General features: G+C 40.0%; 1 protein-coding gene and 1 long non-coding RNA gene across 5 annotated transcripts; one reads left to right on the top strand and one right to left on the bottom strand.

The window, feature by feature from the left end:
- Positions 1-2,998: 2,998 nt before the first annotated feature.
- Positions 2,999-13,504, bottom strand: LOC101487747 (membrane-spanning 4-domains subfamily A member 8). Of its 4 annotated transcripts, none has more exons than XM_076890260.1 (8): positions 13,123-13,504; positions 11,591-11,868; positions 10,523-10,720; positions 9,604-9,720; positions 6,036-6,092; positions 5,603-5,740; positions 5,205-5,327; positions 2,999-5,045 (listed from the first exon to the last, which is right to left on the bottom strand). In XM_076890260.1, exons 2-8 carry the CDS (start codon positions 11,681-11,683, stop codon positions 4,980-4,982), a joined length of 792 nt encoding a protein of 263 aa, XP_076746375.1. In that variant the 5' UTR covers positions 11,684-11,868; positions 13,123-13,504; the 3' UTR covers positions 2,999-4,979. The 4 variants fall into 4 exon arrangements, with proteins under 4 accessions (XP_076746375.1, XP_076746376.1, XP_024659945.1 ...); XM_076890261.1 differs by having other exon boundaries at positions 10,875-11,868; positions 13,123-13,496; XM_024804177.2 differs by having other exon boundaries at positions 11,101-11,868; positions 13,123-13,496.
- Positions 8,145-10,342, top strand: LOC143421136 (uncharacterized). The gene is made up of 2 exons (XR_013100895.1): positions 8,145-8,553; positions 9,887-10,342. It is a non-coding gene; the product is annotated as an uncharacterized LOC143421136 (long non-coding RNA).
- Positions 13,505-15,152: the final 1,648 nt, after the last annotated feature.

Genomic DNA, 15,152 nt, shown 5'->3' with positions numbered 1-15,152 from the left:
ACTCAAAGGAGGCAGTGGCGGAGGAACACAGAGTGGCAGAGTTTGGAATATTACTCTTTCTGGGTCACAAAATAAAATTTAAAGATATTTTCATGCGATAATGGTGCTGTGTAAACTTCAAATACCTGCTCGATTTATCAAGCCATCACATATTTGCAAAAGTGCTCTAACGTTTTTGGAGATGCCTGTTGTCAAAGGCTTTATGGCCGTTCCTATAAGACCTGGTGGGCCGGTCTCCAGCCAAAATGCCGGGCCGATTTTTTTTTGTCCCAGTCCAGCACTGGTTCAGCCCTTAGCGCTTTTTTTTCTTGTTTTCAGTGGTAATGCCTATGATTGTGCCAGAGCACATTTCAATCAACCATGGGCATTTCACAGGGCCGGACGGGGACATGTTTCCCTCTCACCACATATCCAAACTGACAGGCTCCAGCAAACATCAGCTGCTAGAAATTAATATTAAATAAATTATAACAACAGCTGATCAACCTTAAACATGCTGCTGTTGTTTAGCACGACATCCGCCGGTTTCCTCTTTCTGGCGCAAAGTGGGCGATAAACAAACGAGAGAAAAGCCGATCAGCTGATCATTGATCAGTTTCATGATTGAAGTAGGACAGGAGGGGGGCAGAGAATAACAGAAGAAGATGCAGCTGTGCAGCAAAGACACAGAATAACTCCAGCTTTGTGCCTTTTTCCATTCTAGCTGAAGTCCGGGACAAACTGCGTCCCTTCTCAGCTCAATACGAAACACGTAAAAGTAACCATTCCATTTTTTAAGGAGTCGTTGGCAACTCTACTAACTAACCTTATGAATAAAATAAAGTTCACTATCAGTAACATCATAGCACCCACCCAGCTGTATAGAAACTCCATCATGCTAGATAGTACGCAGTACGAGTTATTGTAACTGATTATAAAAAGTTAGCACAACGAAAATAAACTCCACCTAAACTTGGTTTATATCTGACCCAGATAGACTGCAGGTCATAACTTCTTACCTGAAGTTCAGTTCACCTGACACTCAGACCACCACCTGCTGGCCTCTGTGGAAGCTCTGCCACAGCCACCACCAAACAACTGAGTTATTTTTACACATGGCCAGCATCTGGTCAATCCACCACCTTTCATTGTTCATGCGTTACAAAAAAATAAATAAGTCATCCCCACCGGGCAAATGCCTGGTATGCCCGATGGCCAGCCCAGCTATGGCATTTGAGATTTCAACAGGTTTTTGGAAATGGATTGTCTTGTAGCGGACAAATATGTTTTTTAATGGCACAAATAATTTGTGGGGCATCTTATTGTGACACCTGATTGTTCTTTCATTTTAGTTATAGTAGTGTTTTTAAATGGTTGCACAAAATGAAAAAAAAAAACCCTCCAATGTAATGCCTGCATTTTTAAATATATATTTGTATATGTTTACAGAATTTGTGCACACGTTTTCAAAATTTACAGTTTATATTTTCATTTCAAGTTATGAAGTTTTTTTGTAAAAAAACCCCCCAAAAAACCCCAAAACAAAAAACTACCACTAGGATTTTGTGTTTTGTGTAATTTCAGATCAGTTGTGTTAATATGTCAATGAAAAAACAACCAAATTCAGACACGTGAAGTTGAGCTGAAAAGAATAAGTCCAAAATAGCCAATTATACTTTGGACTTTAGAGGGTTAACCCAAAAAATCATGAAAACATGGGTTTAAATTTGTATTCACGACAGGGCAGATTTCTGACGTTTACTTTTAACTTTAAGCAACAATTTGATTTTTTTTCTAACAGAAAAACAGTGTGAAACTTACGTTAGACTTGTGTTTGTAAATGAACCATTCATGTTATTTTCTGGATTTTGTATTTATTGAGCTACATATTTATTTATTTTATAGGCTATACAGTACAAAAAATCCAAATGTGCTTGTTTTATGTAACTGAAATGTTTAAAAGGATTCAAATGCAGTAACCACCTGCATGTGTTTGGAAAAAAGAAAAAGCTTTGATTTTCTTCCATTTGATTTTCATGCCACCCCAAGAATATTTCTCTAGATCCGCTCCTGGTTTGTCCTTGATGTGTGTGTGCTCATGTAAACTGTATTGAGAAAAAAAAGAGTTAATTTTGTAAATTATGGTTATTATAAAAGTTGTTAAGTAGGATGATCCAAGGAATAATACTTGGCTAACAACCAGGCTTTCCTAATGAGAGTGCAGTGTCTCTGACTTTACTGCTTTCATGTTCTATGGGCTAATAAAATGTATCAACTTCCACATTATCACTTCATGTGGATAGCCCCTTTGGCGCCAGCGGCGGTCTGTGTTTAGTCTGTTCCTTCCCATTCCATGCAAGGCCACCTGGGTTGGCTGGAAGACTGTTTACTTAGCCTAGCAGGGCGAACGACACTGTCTCAGCTGAACTCTGGACACGCACACACATACACTGATATGCACACACTCATCCCCCCTCCATTTCCAAACGCCTTCGACGCTTATTCCCTTCCGATGCTGCACCCTTTACCCACCACTGTTGCTTGTCATGTGTTTCTTTGGTGTATTAAGAGTTTTTCATGTGCAGAGGTGTTTTTTCCAGTCTCAAATTGATCTCCCTGTTGGAGCTCAGTCTGGGGGGAGTTATTTTTTCTCCTTATCTTTCCTCATGTGGTGCATTTTCCATTGTTATACCTCTCTGACCTGTCTTCCCCATGTGATGTTTTTGTGTAATGTATGTATGGTCGGAGGGTAAGATGGCGCCGCCATTGTGTGCAATAGGTCGGCAGCCTTATGAAATTTCCCCTTGTGGGACTAATAAAGGTATATCAAATCATTTTCATGTATCCTTGTATGATAACTGTTGAGAGTATCTTCTCCAGTGAAATTCTTTGGATTTTCCAGGACAGGTGTTGGGTCGCAGGTTTTAAAGCCAACATGATAACCTTATCTAGCCAATGGTTTGGAGATCCAACTTTTTAAATCCAATGAAAATCAAATTACTCAAAAAAACAAAATCCTCTGGAAAGAAGTAGCAGGCATTCTTGAAACACAATTTAATAAGCAGACTCATGTGAACAGCAAGATAGTACATTAAGACAGAATAGAAAAACAACAGATAGAAAGAAGCAAAGCAAACCCTGGGGTGTAGAGCCATAAGCACAGACTGCAGAGTCTCACCAAGAGAGACAGAAAAGAGCCTGGTGGACCGCTGACCCATCTTTTATAGGGGTCAGGAATCACTCCTGCTACTGGGTAACTTTCCACTCGTCCTCCAGCCAAAAACAGCAGATGCAGGATCAGGTGCAGGTCAGGGGTGTGGCCAGGAGCCATCTTCAGATGGATCACGTTTAATGAATACATTTGAATGCTAATCAATAAATTTAAAAAAAGAAACCATTGTTGTGCTTTGTCACAATAGGCCACAACATGTCAAATGTCAGACATTAATCCTGATTATTAAATCACAAAACAAGCAGTATGCATAAATTTATGATGTGGATAATACTTGGCCTAAATATATTGGTTACATACAATTTTTATATATATATATATATACACACATATATATAGGTTAAATGCTTAAAATGCTAATTCTAATATATATATATATATGAACACTTCAGTGTAGGTAAAGTGTGTGTATATATGATTATATAGTACTGTTATGATCCTTAAGGTGATTTTATTGTGATCTGTTCACTATTTTTGCTGCACACTTTCTGTTTTTTTAAGAGACATGTTTTGGTTGTAATCCATTGGAGCAAAACGTCTGGTGACGTTCAGTGCAGGTATATAGGTATCCATCCATCCATCCATCCATCCATCCATCCATCCATCTTCTTCCGCTTATCCGGGGCTGAGTCGCGGGGGCAGCAGCCCATGCAGAGAAGCCAGACCTCCCTCTTTCCAGCCACCTCCTCTAGCTTGTCCGGGGGAACACCCAGGCCAGCAGAGAGATATAATCTCTCCAGTGTGTCCTGGGTCTGCCCTGGAGCCTCCTCTCGGTGGGACATGCCCGGGACCCCTCATCCGGAAGGCAGCCCCTCCCGGATGGCTGAACGTCTCACCTTATCTCTAAGGGAGAGGCCAGCCACCCTACGGAGGAAGCCCATTTCTGCTGCTTGTATCCGCGATCTCGTTCTTTCGGTCACTACCCACAGCTCTTGACCATAGGTGAGGGTAAGGATATAGGTCGAACGGTAAATTTAGAGCTTTCCTTTTACACTCAGCTCTCTCTTCACCACAACAGACCAGTACTGCGGCCGCTTCACCAATCCGTCTGTCGATCTCCTGCTCCCTTCTCCCGTTACTTGTGAACAAGACCCTGAGATACTTAAACTCCTCCACTTGGGGTATAGATATACATGTCATCCAAAAATCCACAGCATGGGAAGTTGTCAAAACCATTCAAAAAGGTTCTAGTATCTGTCCAAACTGCCCTGCAGATCGTCCTCAGTCCAGTCGTACTAGCACTAATAAAGGAGACGAAATTTGAAAACTCTCGAGTCATTTCAAAACACTACGATGACGAAAACACTCAGCCCACAGCTTCACAAAAAGGCTTCATAACCCATCTCTTGACATCATGGATCTATATACAGTATATGCATGATCTCATAAGCTTAGAGATGGCTTCAAATTAGATATCATTATAAAATTTTAAATAAGTTTATTCTAAATATAACTATGCTTAAAAATGTGATCACTTTTTTAAGCATAGTTATAATGTTAGAAGTGATTGCTTTCGCCACTAAAACACATTGCATCCATGATGGTCACAACTAAAATAATAACATCACTGCCAAAAGTATATAGACAGTGTTGCCTCAGTGCCTCAGCTTCAATGACTAAAGACCTACAGCCCTCACGTCTGTAGTCAAATGCTGATGAAACGTGCAACAGATTCCGTTATTTTTATGTAACATGGACCAATATAGTCGTAGTACAGAGTCAAAGCTATGAAGGCACATGCTTACAATTCCTCACAGCACAATTACATTCAGACTGTAGGCTTAGTGGTAACTTCCTCGAGAAGTGGTTTGTAGAGCTCTGGGTCATCAGTGCTCTAAAAAAGAAAAGATTGGTGAAGTAAAATGACACTAAATCTTTTTGGCTTTTGAGCAAGTCACCAAATATTCACAAACTTCCACACAAGAACTCAAAACAAAAACAAAAAAACCCTCCACATTTACAGCCAACATTTTCTGCGACGCTAGTCTGTTACCTTGGTTTGTCCCTTTTCTTTGCTCTTCAGACTCTTGATCCCCAAGACGACTGAGCTGATGGTGACGCAGAGCTCCAGGACTGACAGCACAATTAGCACAGCAATGATGCTTCTGTAGAGCATCTGTTGGGATACAAACAACAGTGCTCAATTTTATTGCAGTAATAAAAGGATCAGAGGCTCAGACCCTTTGACCGGAGAGTGGGCGGAGACTTCTGTACAGACGTGACTGTGATCGCAACATCCTCCTACAGTCAAAAACCTATCTGATTACCAGCTGCAAATCCACAGATTTCAGAAGCAGAAACCTGTGATTATATCTACAAAACAATTAAAACCGTATATTTTCCACTTGTCACTTAGGTATTTGAACCTGAACTAACCTTAACTACACTTACCATAATTACTGTTTTGCCGCCGTAGCATTCATAACACATTTCCGGCCAATATAGATTAGATACACTGATGCTATACAGCACAATAGCTGCAATGGCAAAAGCAACGCCAGTCAGATTCAGAATCACATTGACGATAACCTGAAATACAAGATGGGTCAGTTAGTGTAAAATAAAATTTTAGACATTAGAAGGCTGGTCGGTTAAAAGTTTTACAGTCAGTCAGTGCCGGAAAGCTTGCAATGGTTGGTATTAAAGCTCTGCAGCTCCATCCTACATAAATACATATACATAGATGTGCATACATGAGACCTGGTGTAAACTTGTATATTGAAATAGAATAGTATACTTCTACTTTCATATCTTCAACTTAAACAGGAAAAAGAAGACACACGAAATTCAAGTTGTCCTTCTAAGGTACATCTGAACTACTCACCAGACATGGACTTGGATACTTGTCAGACAAAATGCTGACAATTCCAAACATGATGAACTACACAAGACAAAAAAACAAAGACAATAAAGTTACATTCCTCCAACTGAATGAGGAGACACATCATGTGTCTAAGGTGACAACAAGAAACTGCAATATATCAATAAAACCATAGAAGTAAGGGATTAAGATTTCCAGTAATAAAACACATTTGATTTCATAAGATCCTCCTGATTTTTCTTAAACACCAAGTCTGATACTCTACATACTCTGAACCCCGGTTTCTCAACCACTGTGCTGTGGCACACAGGTGTGCTGTGAGAAATGGTCAGGTGTGCCGTGGAAGATAATCTGGTTCCACCTAATTCGTACTCTAAGCAACTGGCATGAGTAACGGGCAGAACAATTACATTCTCTTCCACTAGAAGACAGTACAACTACCTGCTCTAATTAAATGGGTTGCCAACTGCCAGTAAAACAGAAGAAGACGAAGGAGATATTACATAATAGTCATGCAGTGAGACGATGCAGCATGTAATACCAATAGATAAATATTTGAAAAGAACCTGACCTGGGTCCTGGAGAAGATTCCTACCCAGATGAAGGAACTAGCATGAGTAGTGGTCATGATCTCTGTCATTCCAGGAAAGGAGCAGATAATGAGGAACAAAGTCGAAATTGACTTTGTTTTGTTTGATAAACAATTAGATGTTTCTGACGATAAATATTAAATTGACATTTATTTTTGTTTGGCAATCACTTAGCATTAACTGGTATTTGTTTTTGCAGTTTGACCTTTCAATTCCACTCAAAGTAAACTTTATTGTCACCTCTGCTATATACAGTTCAGTATATAGAGAGATGAGACGAAGAGGCTCCAGTTCTATACAGTGCAAAAGAACAACAATAAATATAGGAAGAGTAAGAATGAGAAGAATAAATATATGTACAATTTGAGACTGAGGTAAGAGGAGTAAAATATACACTTTGAGGCAAAACTGGTTAATAACAGTCTAAAAATTTACAATTGAAATTTTGAACTGACTTTGAAGCGGTTCAAAATGACCAACGTAGCAGCTTTACAGTTTACAGTGTGAAACAAATGATCTGTCATTAGTTGTTATCAGTAAACTGCTGTAGAGTTAACTGCTATTTGTTTTTGCATCTGGACTTTGTATCTTCATCATTTAATTGAGTTATCAGTTAACACTCTTAGAGTAACTGCTGTTTTTTTCTGATCCTTGGATTTGATCTTGGGATTAATTTCTGTCATCAGTTGATGACAAGTGTTTTTGCATTTGATCCTATAATGAATTTTTGTCAGATATGATTTTCTTGGATTCATATATACAGTTAATTGTGTGAGTCAATTTCTAAATTAATTTTCATTTTTGTTTGTTTTGATTCTGAAGATAATTACTCTTAAGTCGATTGCTAAATTGACTTTTATTTTTGTTTGATTCATTTCTAATCAAGTATTGATACAGATTCTTTTTTAGTTAATTCTTACATTTTGACATTGTTGATTTCATCTTTTATTAGTTTAGTACAGTGTGTTTGTTTTTGAATTTTTTTACCAGCTGGGTTGCACTGCTTTGATTTTCCTTGCGTTAAATTAGAATAATTACATTTGCAGTTTTATTTCAGTATTACTTTCTTTACAGTTGAAGTTTGCAGTTTTGTGAAAAGAGAAAAACATTGCATTGTCATCATTTTCAAATAGAGGTCTAATTCTTAGCAATTGATGAAGAAATTTCAAAGAATAACAGAGAAAAAACATATCAGCAAAGTAAAGGAAATAAATAATAATTAGACCTGCAAGTAAGCGAGTCCTTATTCCTATATATAGCATCTTGTCTTGGGTGGGGGCAACAGCCAGGAGTGCAACCATATTCCAAATAGAGAAGCAAGCTAATGAAGAATATGAGCAAGCAGAATGGACGAAAAAAGGGAGAAAATCAGGAGGAAGGAAATGGACAAGAAGCGAGAGCACGTGATGACAACCTTAGATATGTGCTAAAGTGGTGTGTCAATCGTGAATGAAACGGCTCTTATGCCGGGCTCACACTGTGCGATTTTTGGCCCATTTTAAGCCGATCTTTGAGTCGTGCGACCGAAAGAGCCGGCTCTTTTTAGTGAGCCGAGCCAAAAGAGTCGGTTCGCTAAAAAGAGCCAGAAATCCCATCACTAATGTGCTATTGGATGCTAAGAGGAAAAGAAAGACAAGTAAGAATCCAAGATCCAGACCACAAATTACAAGTTGAAGCCCAAAAATTACAAACGTCATCACAAAGAACTGGGGTACAAACTACAACACCTGGAGCTTCTGCCTGACTTTTTGAGTTTGCCTAGATCTGACAGCACACCTGGGAACACCGGTTATCCAGTGAAGTGAAAGGTGCTAACCGCTAGGCTAACTGGCAACAAGATGCCTCCCTTCTCCACAGATGACTACCACAGCCTCCTGCAGAAGATTGCAGTACTGGAGACAAAAATTCATCGCTTAGAAGTAAACGTGGAGGTAAATGCACTGTGTAGAAATGAAACAACCTCGCCATTGATTCAAAACAATGGCGATGAGCAAGCTAGCACACAGCTAAGGAGCACAGATAATGTGACCAAGAAATAAAACTCTGACATAAACATGACATAAATCATGTCTCCTGGAAGGGGGAGGACGTATCACAAGCAGGGCACGGCGAGCTGAAATCTCTGAAACCAACTGGCCTTCACTTCAGCTGAACTTCATTCGACCATGGCCTGCAAAGACTTCGCTAAATTCTTCACAGACAAAATCTGTTTTTTGATATTTTTATATACATATCACATGTACTCATAAACTTGTTGGCGCTCTGTGTTTTTGAGGGTCGGGAGCCTCTGTCAGTGCCATGTCTGGACTGAAATATTGAGAATTGGCATAAAGCGCAGAGGGTCTTTCATCACACCAAATAACAGTCAGGATGATATTTTCTGGGCCAAGTGAGTCCGAACAGAATGTCCCAAACTTAGATAATAAATCGGTATCAGGATAATATCAAAGCAAGGCAGGGAGGGTTTTTTTTGTCTGTGTCATTCCAGGAAAGGAGCAGATAATGAGGGATGTGAACAGACGTGAGCGGGGGAAGGAGATTCAAAGGGTGACAACAGGACTGCCACGTCAGTTCCAGAAGAAGAAAGTCATAATAGTAATGTGTTATTGTTGGGATATAAAACTGTATTGCCCAATTCAGGGTCATGTTATTTGTCGAGTCACATGGCTGCTTTCACAGAGGTCCAGCGCTGCCAAAGCAAATGAAATCTTTTCAAAAAACAGATATTTCTCCTGTACTTCCTTCGAAGAAATTAAATGTTTTTGGATATTATTTCCACATTTTGATTCGTCTGACCACAGAACAGTTATACACTTTGCTTTTTAAATTAGCTTTGGCCCAGAGAAGATATTTCTGCCCTGTTACCAGTTAACCTAATACGCTGCAAAATGTTTCTCCAGCAGCTCCTTTGAGTAGTATTTACTTATGTGGATCCAATCTTAGTTCAGAAACATGAGGAAAAAGCTGCTTAGCTTGCTTACCAACCCTCCCATCCAACAAGGATAGCCGGTATAACTCATGGTCCATGATCCATCGTGTTGGCTTATAAGGATTGATCCGAGGACAACATTGAGAAGCCCAATCATAATCTGCAGAGTCTGAGAAAGAAGAAGCACAGAATGAACAACATGTGATCATGTGGTGTTCAACACCAGTCATAGGATATGCTGTATACTGGAGCACTTTCTCTCAGGCTTTTTCTGTAGTGTGATGAGAAAACTCTTAAACCATCTATCCATTCTCTTCTGCTTATCCTTTTACAAGGTTGCGGGGGGGCTGGAGCCTATCCCAACTGTCTTAGGACGAGAGGCAGAGTACACCCTGGACAGACTCGACACGGAAAGACCCCAGCCTGATGGTGGAAGTGAAGTCAGGAGGAGGCAACATCGCTAACCATCGTGCTGCCCTCTTTTAAACCACAGTGGATAAAAGCGTCTCACTTTTAAGTCCAATAAATTTGTCAGTGAGAGAGTTAGACTCACGTGGGGTAAGGAAACATGACACTGATACAAAGCCAGCCCTGACACATAAAATTTACCTTTACTCTGTCTTCTTGGAAGGCTTTCTGACATTAATAGGAGGCAACAAAAGTTCTGACAGTGTTTTATCTCCTGAATGTTTAAATGTACAAGTGGATGAGTGAGTTTGTCTGTAAGCCTTTAAAGAAGTATGTGGTGGGTGCAAAGAAGAAGCTCATTAAAAGAATATTAACTAAACGTGTATCAGACTAAGTTAGCAGTTCATTTGCATTTTTAACTCATTCACTGCCATTGACGTCTACAGCCGTCAATTGCAGTGCATGAGTCAATGGGTTTAACCCATTCACTGCCAATGGCTGGCAGTGAATGAGTTAATAGAACATCTGGAGGCTTATCTGAAGCTTTAAAGGTTGTAGCTCACCCCCAGCACTATCTCAGAAGGTCTTTTGAGGCGCCTCAGGTGCTGAGACACTTTGCAGCACACTGGACTGCTGCAAAGGTTCTTGAGGATCTGGCACAGAGGAGGCCAAGGGCTATTAGGGTCAGAGGTCAAGGTGAGTATAGTGACTCCATCAGCCTTGGACACAGTGACAGACATCCTGAATTGAGATCCTGGAGACTGAAAGAGAGAAGAGTAGAAAAAAAATGAACATAGTCTGAATCACATTAAGGCCCCAGCTGTGGAGAAATGGCTGAACTCATTGAAGTGTTAAGACAAAACATTTATTTAACTTGTGCAAATAACAAAATAAAAAATCTAATTCCCTCAATACCGATTTGTAACCCAAAGGATTTGACACAACGCAGAAGCTTGTGCTTTGTCGTTTTTTTCTTTGTACAATAGCACTTTTTGCATGTTCCAGCGAATTTTGCTCCAGCTCCGGAGCTGCACCGGTGCTCTGCTCCAGCAGCTCTCTTCATCTCCGGCCCTGCCGCTACAGAAATAGGGAGTTGACCGCTCACCAGATGGCCAGGCACTCCTTTTCTAATGTACCGTACCTGGCCTCATGCTCCGACAATTTTCAGCTGATGTACACAATGGGGCAGTCAATGATGTACACAGGAGCTCGTCGACCTGGGTCATTGGGTAGGCATCAAACGGTGGCACTTCGTTCATCTTGCAATACTTCACACAGAACCACATAGACCTAACTATGGGGCTACACCAAGCACTGTGCGACTCTTCTACTATTCCCAGCTTTAACATTTCTGCCAGTTCGTTTTGCACAATTTGTCTTTCGTGCTCAAGTAACATGTAGTGGTGCGAACACACCATCACACCAGCCTGCGTTTCAAAGTGATGCTTCATGAGATTTGTATGGCAGAACATAACTGCAAAACACTCTCAAAACAGTGCTGCAGCGCCATGCAGCCTCCTGAACGCCAAGGGCCAGTCCTCCCATCCCATCTGGAAGGGGCGCTGATGGTCCTCAGGGGAGGGCCCCAATCAGTCCACGATGGCTCTCCTAACGTCAGAAAGGACACGTACACTGTTGTGAGAAGGCTCAGCGCCGCCACCTGGGCTTCCACTAGTATGCGACCGTGGTTGCCTGGAACACCTCCAGAATTGCTTGGGGGTCATCTGGGGAGCTTGGGTTTCAGCACCACTGTAACCCAAAACACCGACATGATGCAGAAACGTGCGTTTTGCCTTTGTTTATTTGCTACAATATCACTTTTTGCACTTTCCAGCGCACACTTCTTCGGCTCCAGATCTGCACCAGTGCTCTGCTCCAGCAGCTCTTCTCCTCTCCAGCCCGGCCACTACTGAAATAGGGAAGGCATGATTAGATGATGCTCGTCGACTGTAAACACCAGCCTTCCCTGACACCACACCCTGAACCCACTGCTTCACTCCTCCTCTGCAGCTGAGCTACCAACCACACCCTGTCACACTATTGTCTTATATTAATTCTTATAAAATCACCTTATAATGAAGGTGAGCTCTATTAACGGTAACTTATACTGAATGGCTGTTAATTATAATTAAATAAAATAACTTGTATATAAATAAATTACTACATAAAGTGATGCAGTTATGTTTACATTTGCTGTCCATGTGCTATACATTTAAATATTAGATAAAGATGATGATTAACTGAATAACAGTACTAAAGAAAAACACTCACAGTCACTTTATTAACCATTAAACTGCTTGTTAGTGAAATATCTAATGAAAGCACTTTAAAGTATTTAAACATGCAGATATTGGAAAGATGACCTGCTGAGGTTAAAGTGAAGGAAGGTGATTTAAGTGGTCTTCGGTAAGAGATGGGCTGGTCTGAATATTACAGAAACTGATGATCTACTTAGACAATGATTTCTAAGGTTTACAGAAAAATGTCCATAATGACAAATTCAGTGAGGTCTATGAGAGAAAAATACCTTGTTTATTATAGAGGTCAGAGAAGAATGGCCAGACTGCTTTGAGCTTTAACAAAGGTGTTAGGAATAAAATGATTAAATAAGTTGTTTTTATGTGTTTTTTTATACACATTCCAGTTGTGCTCATTAAGAGTTGGCACTCTGTATAATAAAGGTCAAAAGCATCAATTCAGTGCTATGATTGAATTGAATTATTGAGGCTGACGTGCTGAGTTGCAGAAGGATTTGCAAACATGCACATCATAACTAATTAAAATCAGGGTGACATTTCTCTGGGACAAGGCAGTCTGAATAGAACGTCTGAATGAGTAGAAGCAACAGGCTGAGAATCGCAAGCATATCTGTGCCAAGCAGAATTAAACCAGCTCTGAAGGCAAAGGCTCCTATTAGCAGCATGCACTCGATAAAGTGGCATTGGAGAGTATTTCTGAAACCGAGACTGAGAAATCATGAAACAAATATCAGACAGATTGTACTGTAATTCCATCTTCCTGTGAAATTAAGTAACAGCGTAAAGCTGCATGAAAAATTCTGAACTTAATTCTCTTTTCATTAGCTTTGTTGATATTTTTGAAATCGTCTGGCCTTTGTTTTTTGTTTTTTTTATCCTCATATAAGGAAAGTGCTGTTACCTACCAGAGAGAAAACTCGACGTTAATCTGCTGTAAAGCGGAAGAAGCTCGACTTTACTCCTGTAAATGTTTGAAAGTGACTGCCCTGCTACCAGCGGCAGGGAGCGAAACTGCGTCAACTGTTCCGGAAAATCGAGCTATGCTTTTGGTCAGCCTTTTTTCTGGACACTATAATATGGCGCAGTATGACGTAATTCAACTATTACAGTAATACAGCTCCACCCGTGACTGGCACCAGGGAGGGCATTGCAGCTTTCCAAGTTAGTCCTACAGGCCCGCTTTGATCTCCAGCCCCTGTTTACCAATGATTACGTCACATTGACCTAAATTACAATACAAAATAAAACAAAAACCGATTTACTTGTCAGAGCAGAAGAAAAGCAAGCAAGATCAAATTAATATCTGGTTGTATGTTTGTTGCGCAGCTGTTGTTGGATGCGAAATTTTGCCCGTTGTTCTTCCGCCCACAAGGAAGATATAAACAAATTAACCCTTTGCTCAACGTCCAGTTAAACACACTGATAATTGAAAATAATCCAATATAGAAGAATTACCCTCACTAGCAAAAAGGAACAACACAGTGGAAAACGTTGGTGGACTAATTTAGCAATATTTTAAATGAACTCCGGTTATAACTATATATTATAAATATTTATATAAACATCTGCAAAACTTTTTTATATTACTTTGACATTGTGTTGTTTTTTTTTTTCAATTTTTCTAAAAAGTTTAGCTAAAATGATGATAATTTCTGACAATAATCTAGCAAATAAACGTTTTTATGAGGCTTCATCAAATTTGGGACTATTGAAAAGAATTACGGTGCTCTCTGGTGGACACACATATGAAATCAGACGTGTCACTACATTAACCTAAGGATAAGGAAACAGATTATAATAATCAAAGCGCCGATTTTTATCTATTTATTTAGGCATTAAGTGAAACAGCAAATTGTTGTAGAAATGCACATTAATGACTGTTCGTAGGATTTTAGTGGAAGCACAGCAAACCTCCAAGAAGTGTGTTATATTACAACATAATTATAATTAATTTTGGATGGCATTTAAGTATTAAATAACTACTATTGTTATTAAGCTTGAAACAGCGTTATTGCTAAAAATTTAAGACACAGGTGAACGTGACAGAAAATCGTAACTGCGCCAATCCTCCAAAAGTTTACAAGAAAATGAATCACTGACGGGATTTGCGCTGCGTGTTTTGTGGTGATTGCAGAGGTGGGAAGTAACGAAGTACACATACTTTGTCACTGTACTTAAGTAGAATTTTCAGGCATCTGAAGTTTACTTGAGTGTTTCTTTCTTTCTTTCTTTCTTTCTTTCTTTCTTTCTTTCTTTCTTTCTTTCTTTCTTTTTAGTGTGTGTGTGTGTGTGTGTGTGTGGGGGGGGGGGGGATTGTTATTGTTTTTTGGGTCTGTAGGCTACATGTGACATTATATTTCTTCAGATTGTGAAAGGTGCTACAAATCAAACTGAGGCAGACTACCTGTTGTTAGGTTTGTAGCTTGAACCCATCCGCTGGAACGTTGAAGACAATATAATTACACTGCTAAGCAAGACACAAATAGGCAAAGTTCTTCATGGTACTCGTGCACGGGAGAGAACCAGACAAACGCCGTTCCTTCGCTTGACCCCAGTAGCTCTCGTCCGTTCTCCCGTATCACTGTCCTTTTATTGAGGTTACATGAATATGCATAAGTTCATTAACATATGACGTCTACATACACAAAGAGTACCTTGCCTGTGTATGTGTGTGTGTGTGTGTGTGTGTGTGTGTGTGTGTGTGTGTGTGTGTGTGTGTGTGTGGACTGCTGATCAAAGGGTCAAACATCCTTGGTCAGGAAGAGGGTAGCCTCCCCCTCACCCTAGATGGTTCATCCTAGATAACACGGTGAGGAAGTCCTGCAGTTCATCTAAACAAAGAGCACTTAGACTAGAACAGACGCAACTACGTTAATCCTACCATAAAACAATAAGACACGGTATGACCTCTCATGCTCCCAAAGTGCTGTCTAAT

This window comes from Maylandia zebra, linkage group LG11, assembly GCF_041146795.1.
Source record: "Maylandia zebra isolate NMK-2024a linkage group LG11, Mzebra_GT3a, whole genome shotgun sequence".
In the NCBI taxonomy this organism is placed as follows: domain Eukaryota; kingdom Metazoa; phylum Chordata; class Actinopteri; order Cichliformes; family Cichlidae; genus Maylandia; species Maylandia zebra.
Note: the sequence above shows the minus strand (reverse complement) of the source record. Positions and strands in the feature narration are given on the sequence as shown.

Bases quoted from the DNA above. Each gene is read 5' to 3' on its own strand.
- LOC101487747 (XM_076890260.1), bottom strand. From the start codon at position 11,683: ATGACCCCCAAGCAATTCTGGAGGTGTTCCAGGCAACCACGGTCGCAT. The intron at 10,721-11,590 runs GTACGTGTCCTT...TCTCTCTTTCAG, and splicing joins CTGAGCCTTCTCACAACAGT to TCTCCAGGATCTCAATTCAG. The intron at 9,721-10,522 runs GTGAGCTACAAC...CTTCTTTCTCAG, and splicing joins CTTCTGAGATAGTGCTGGGG to ACTCTGCAGATTATGATTGG.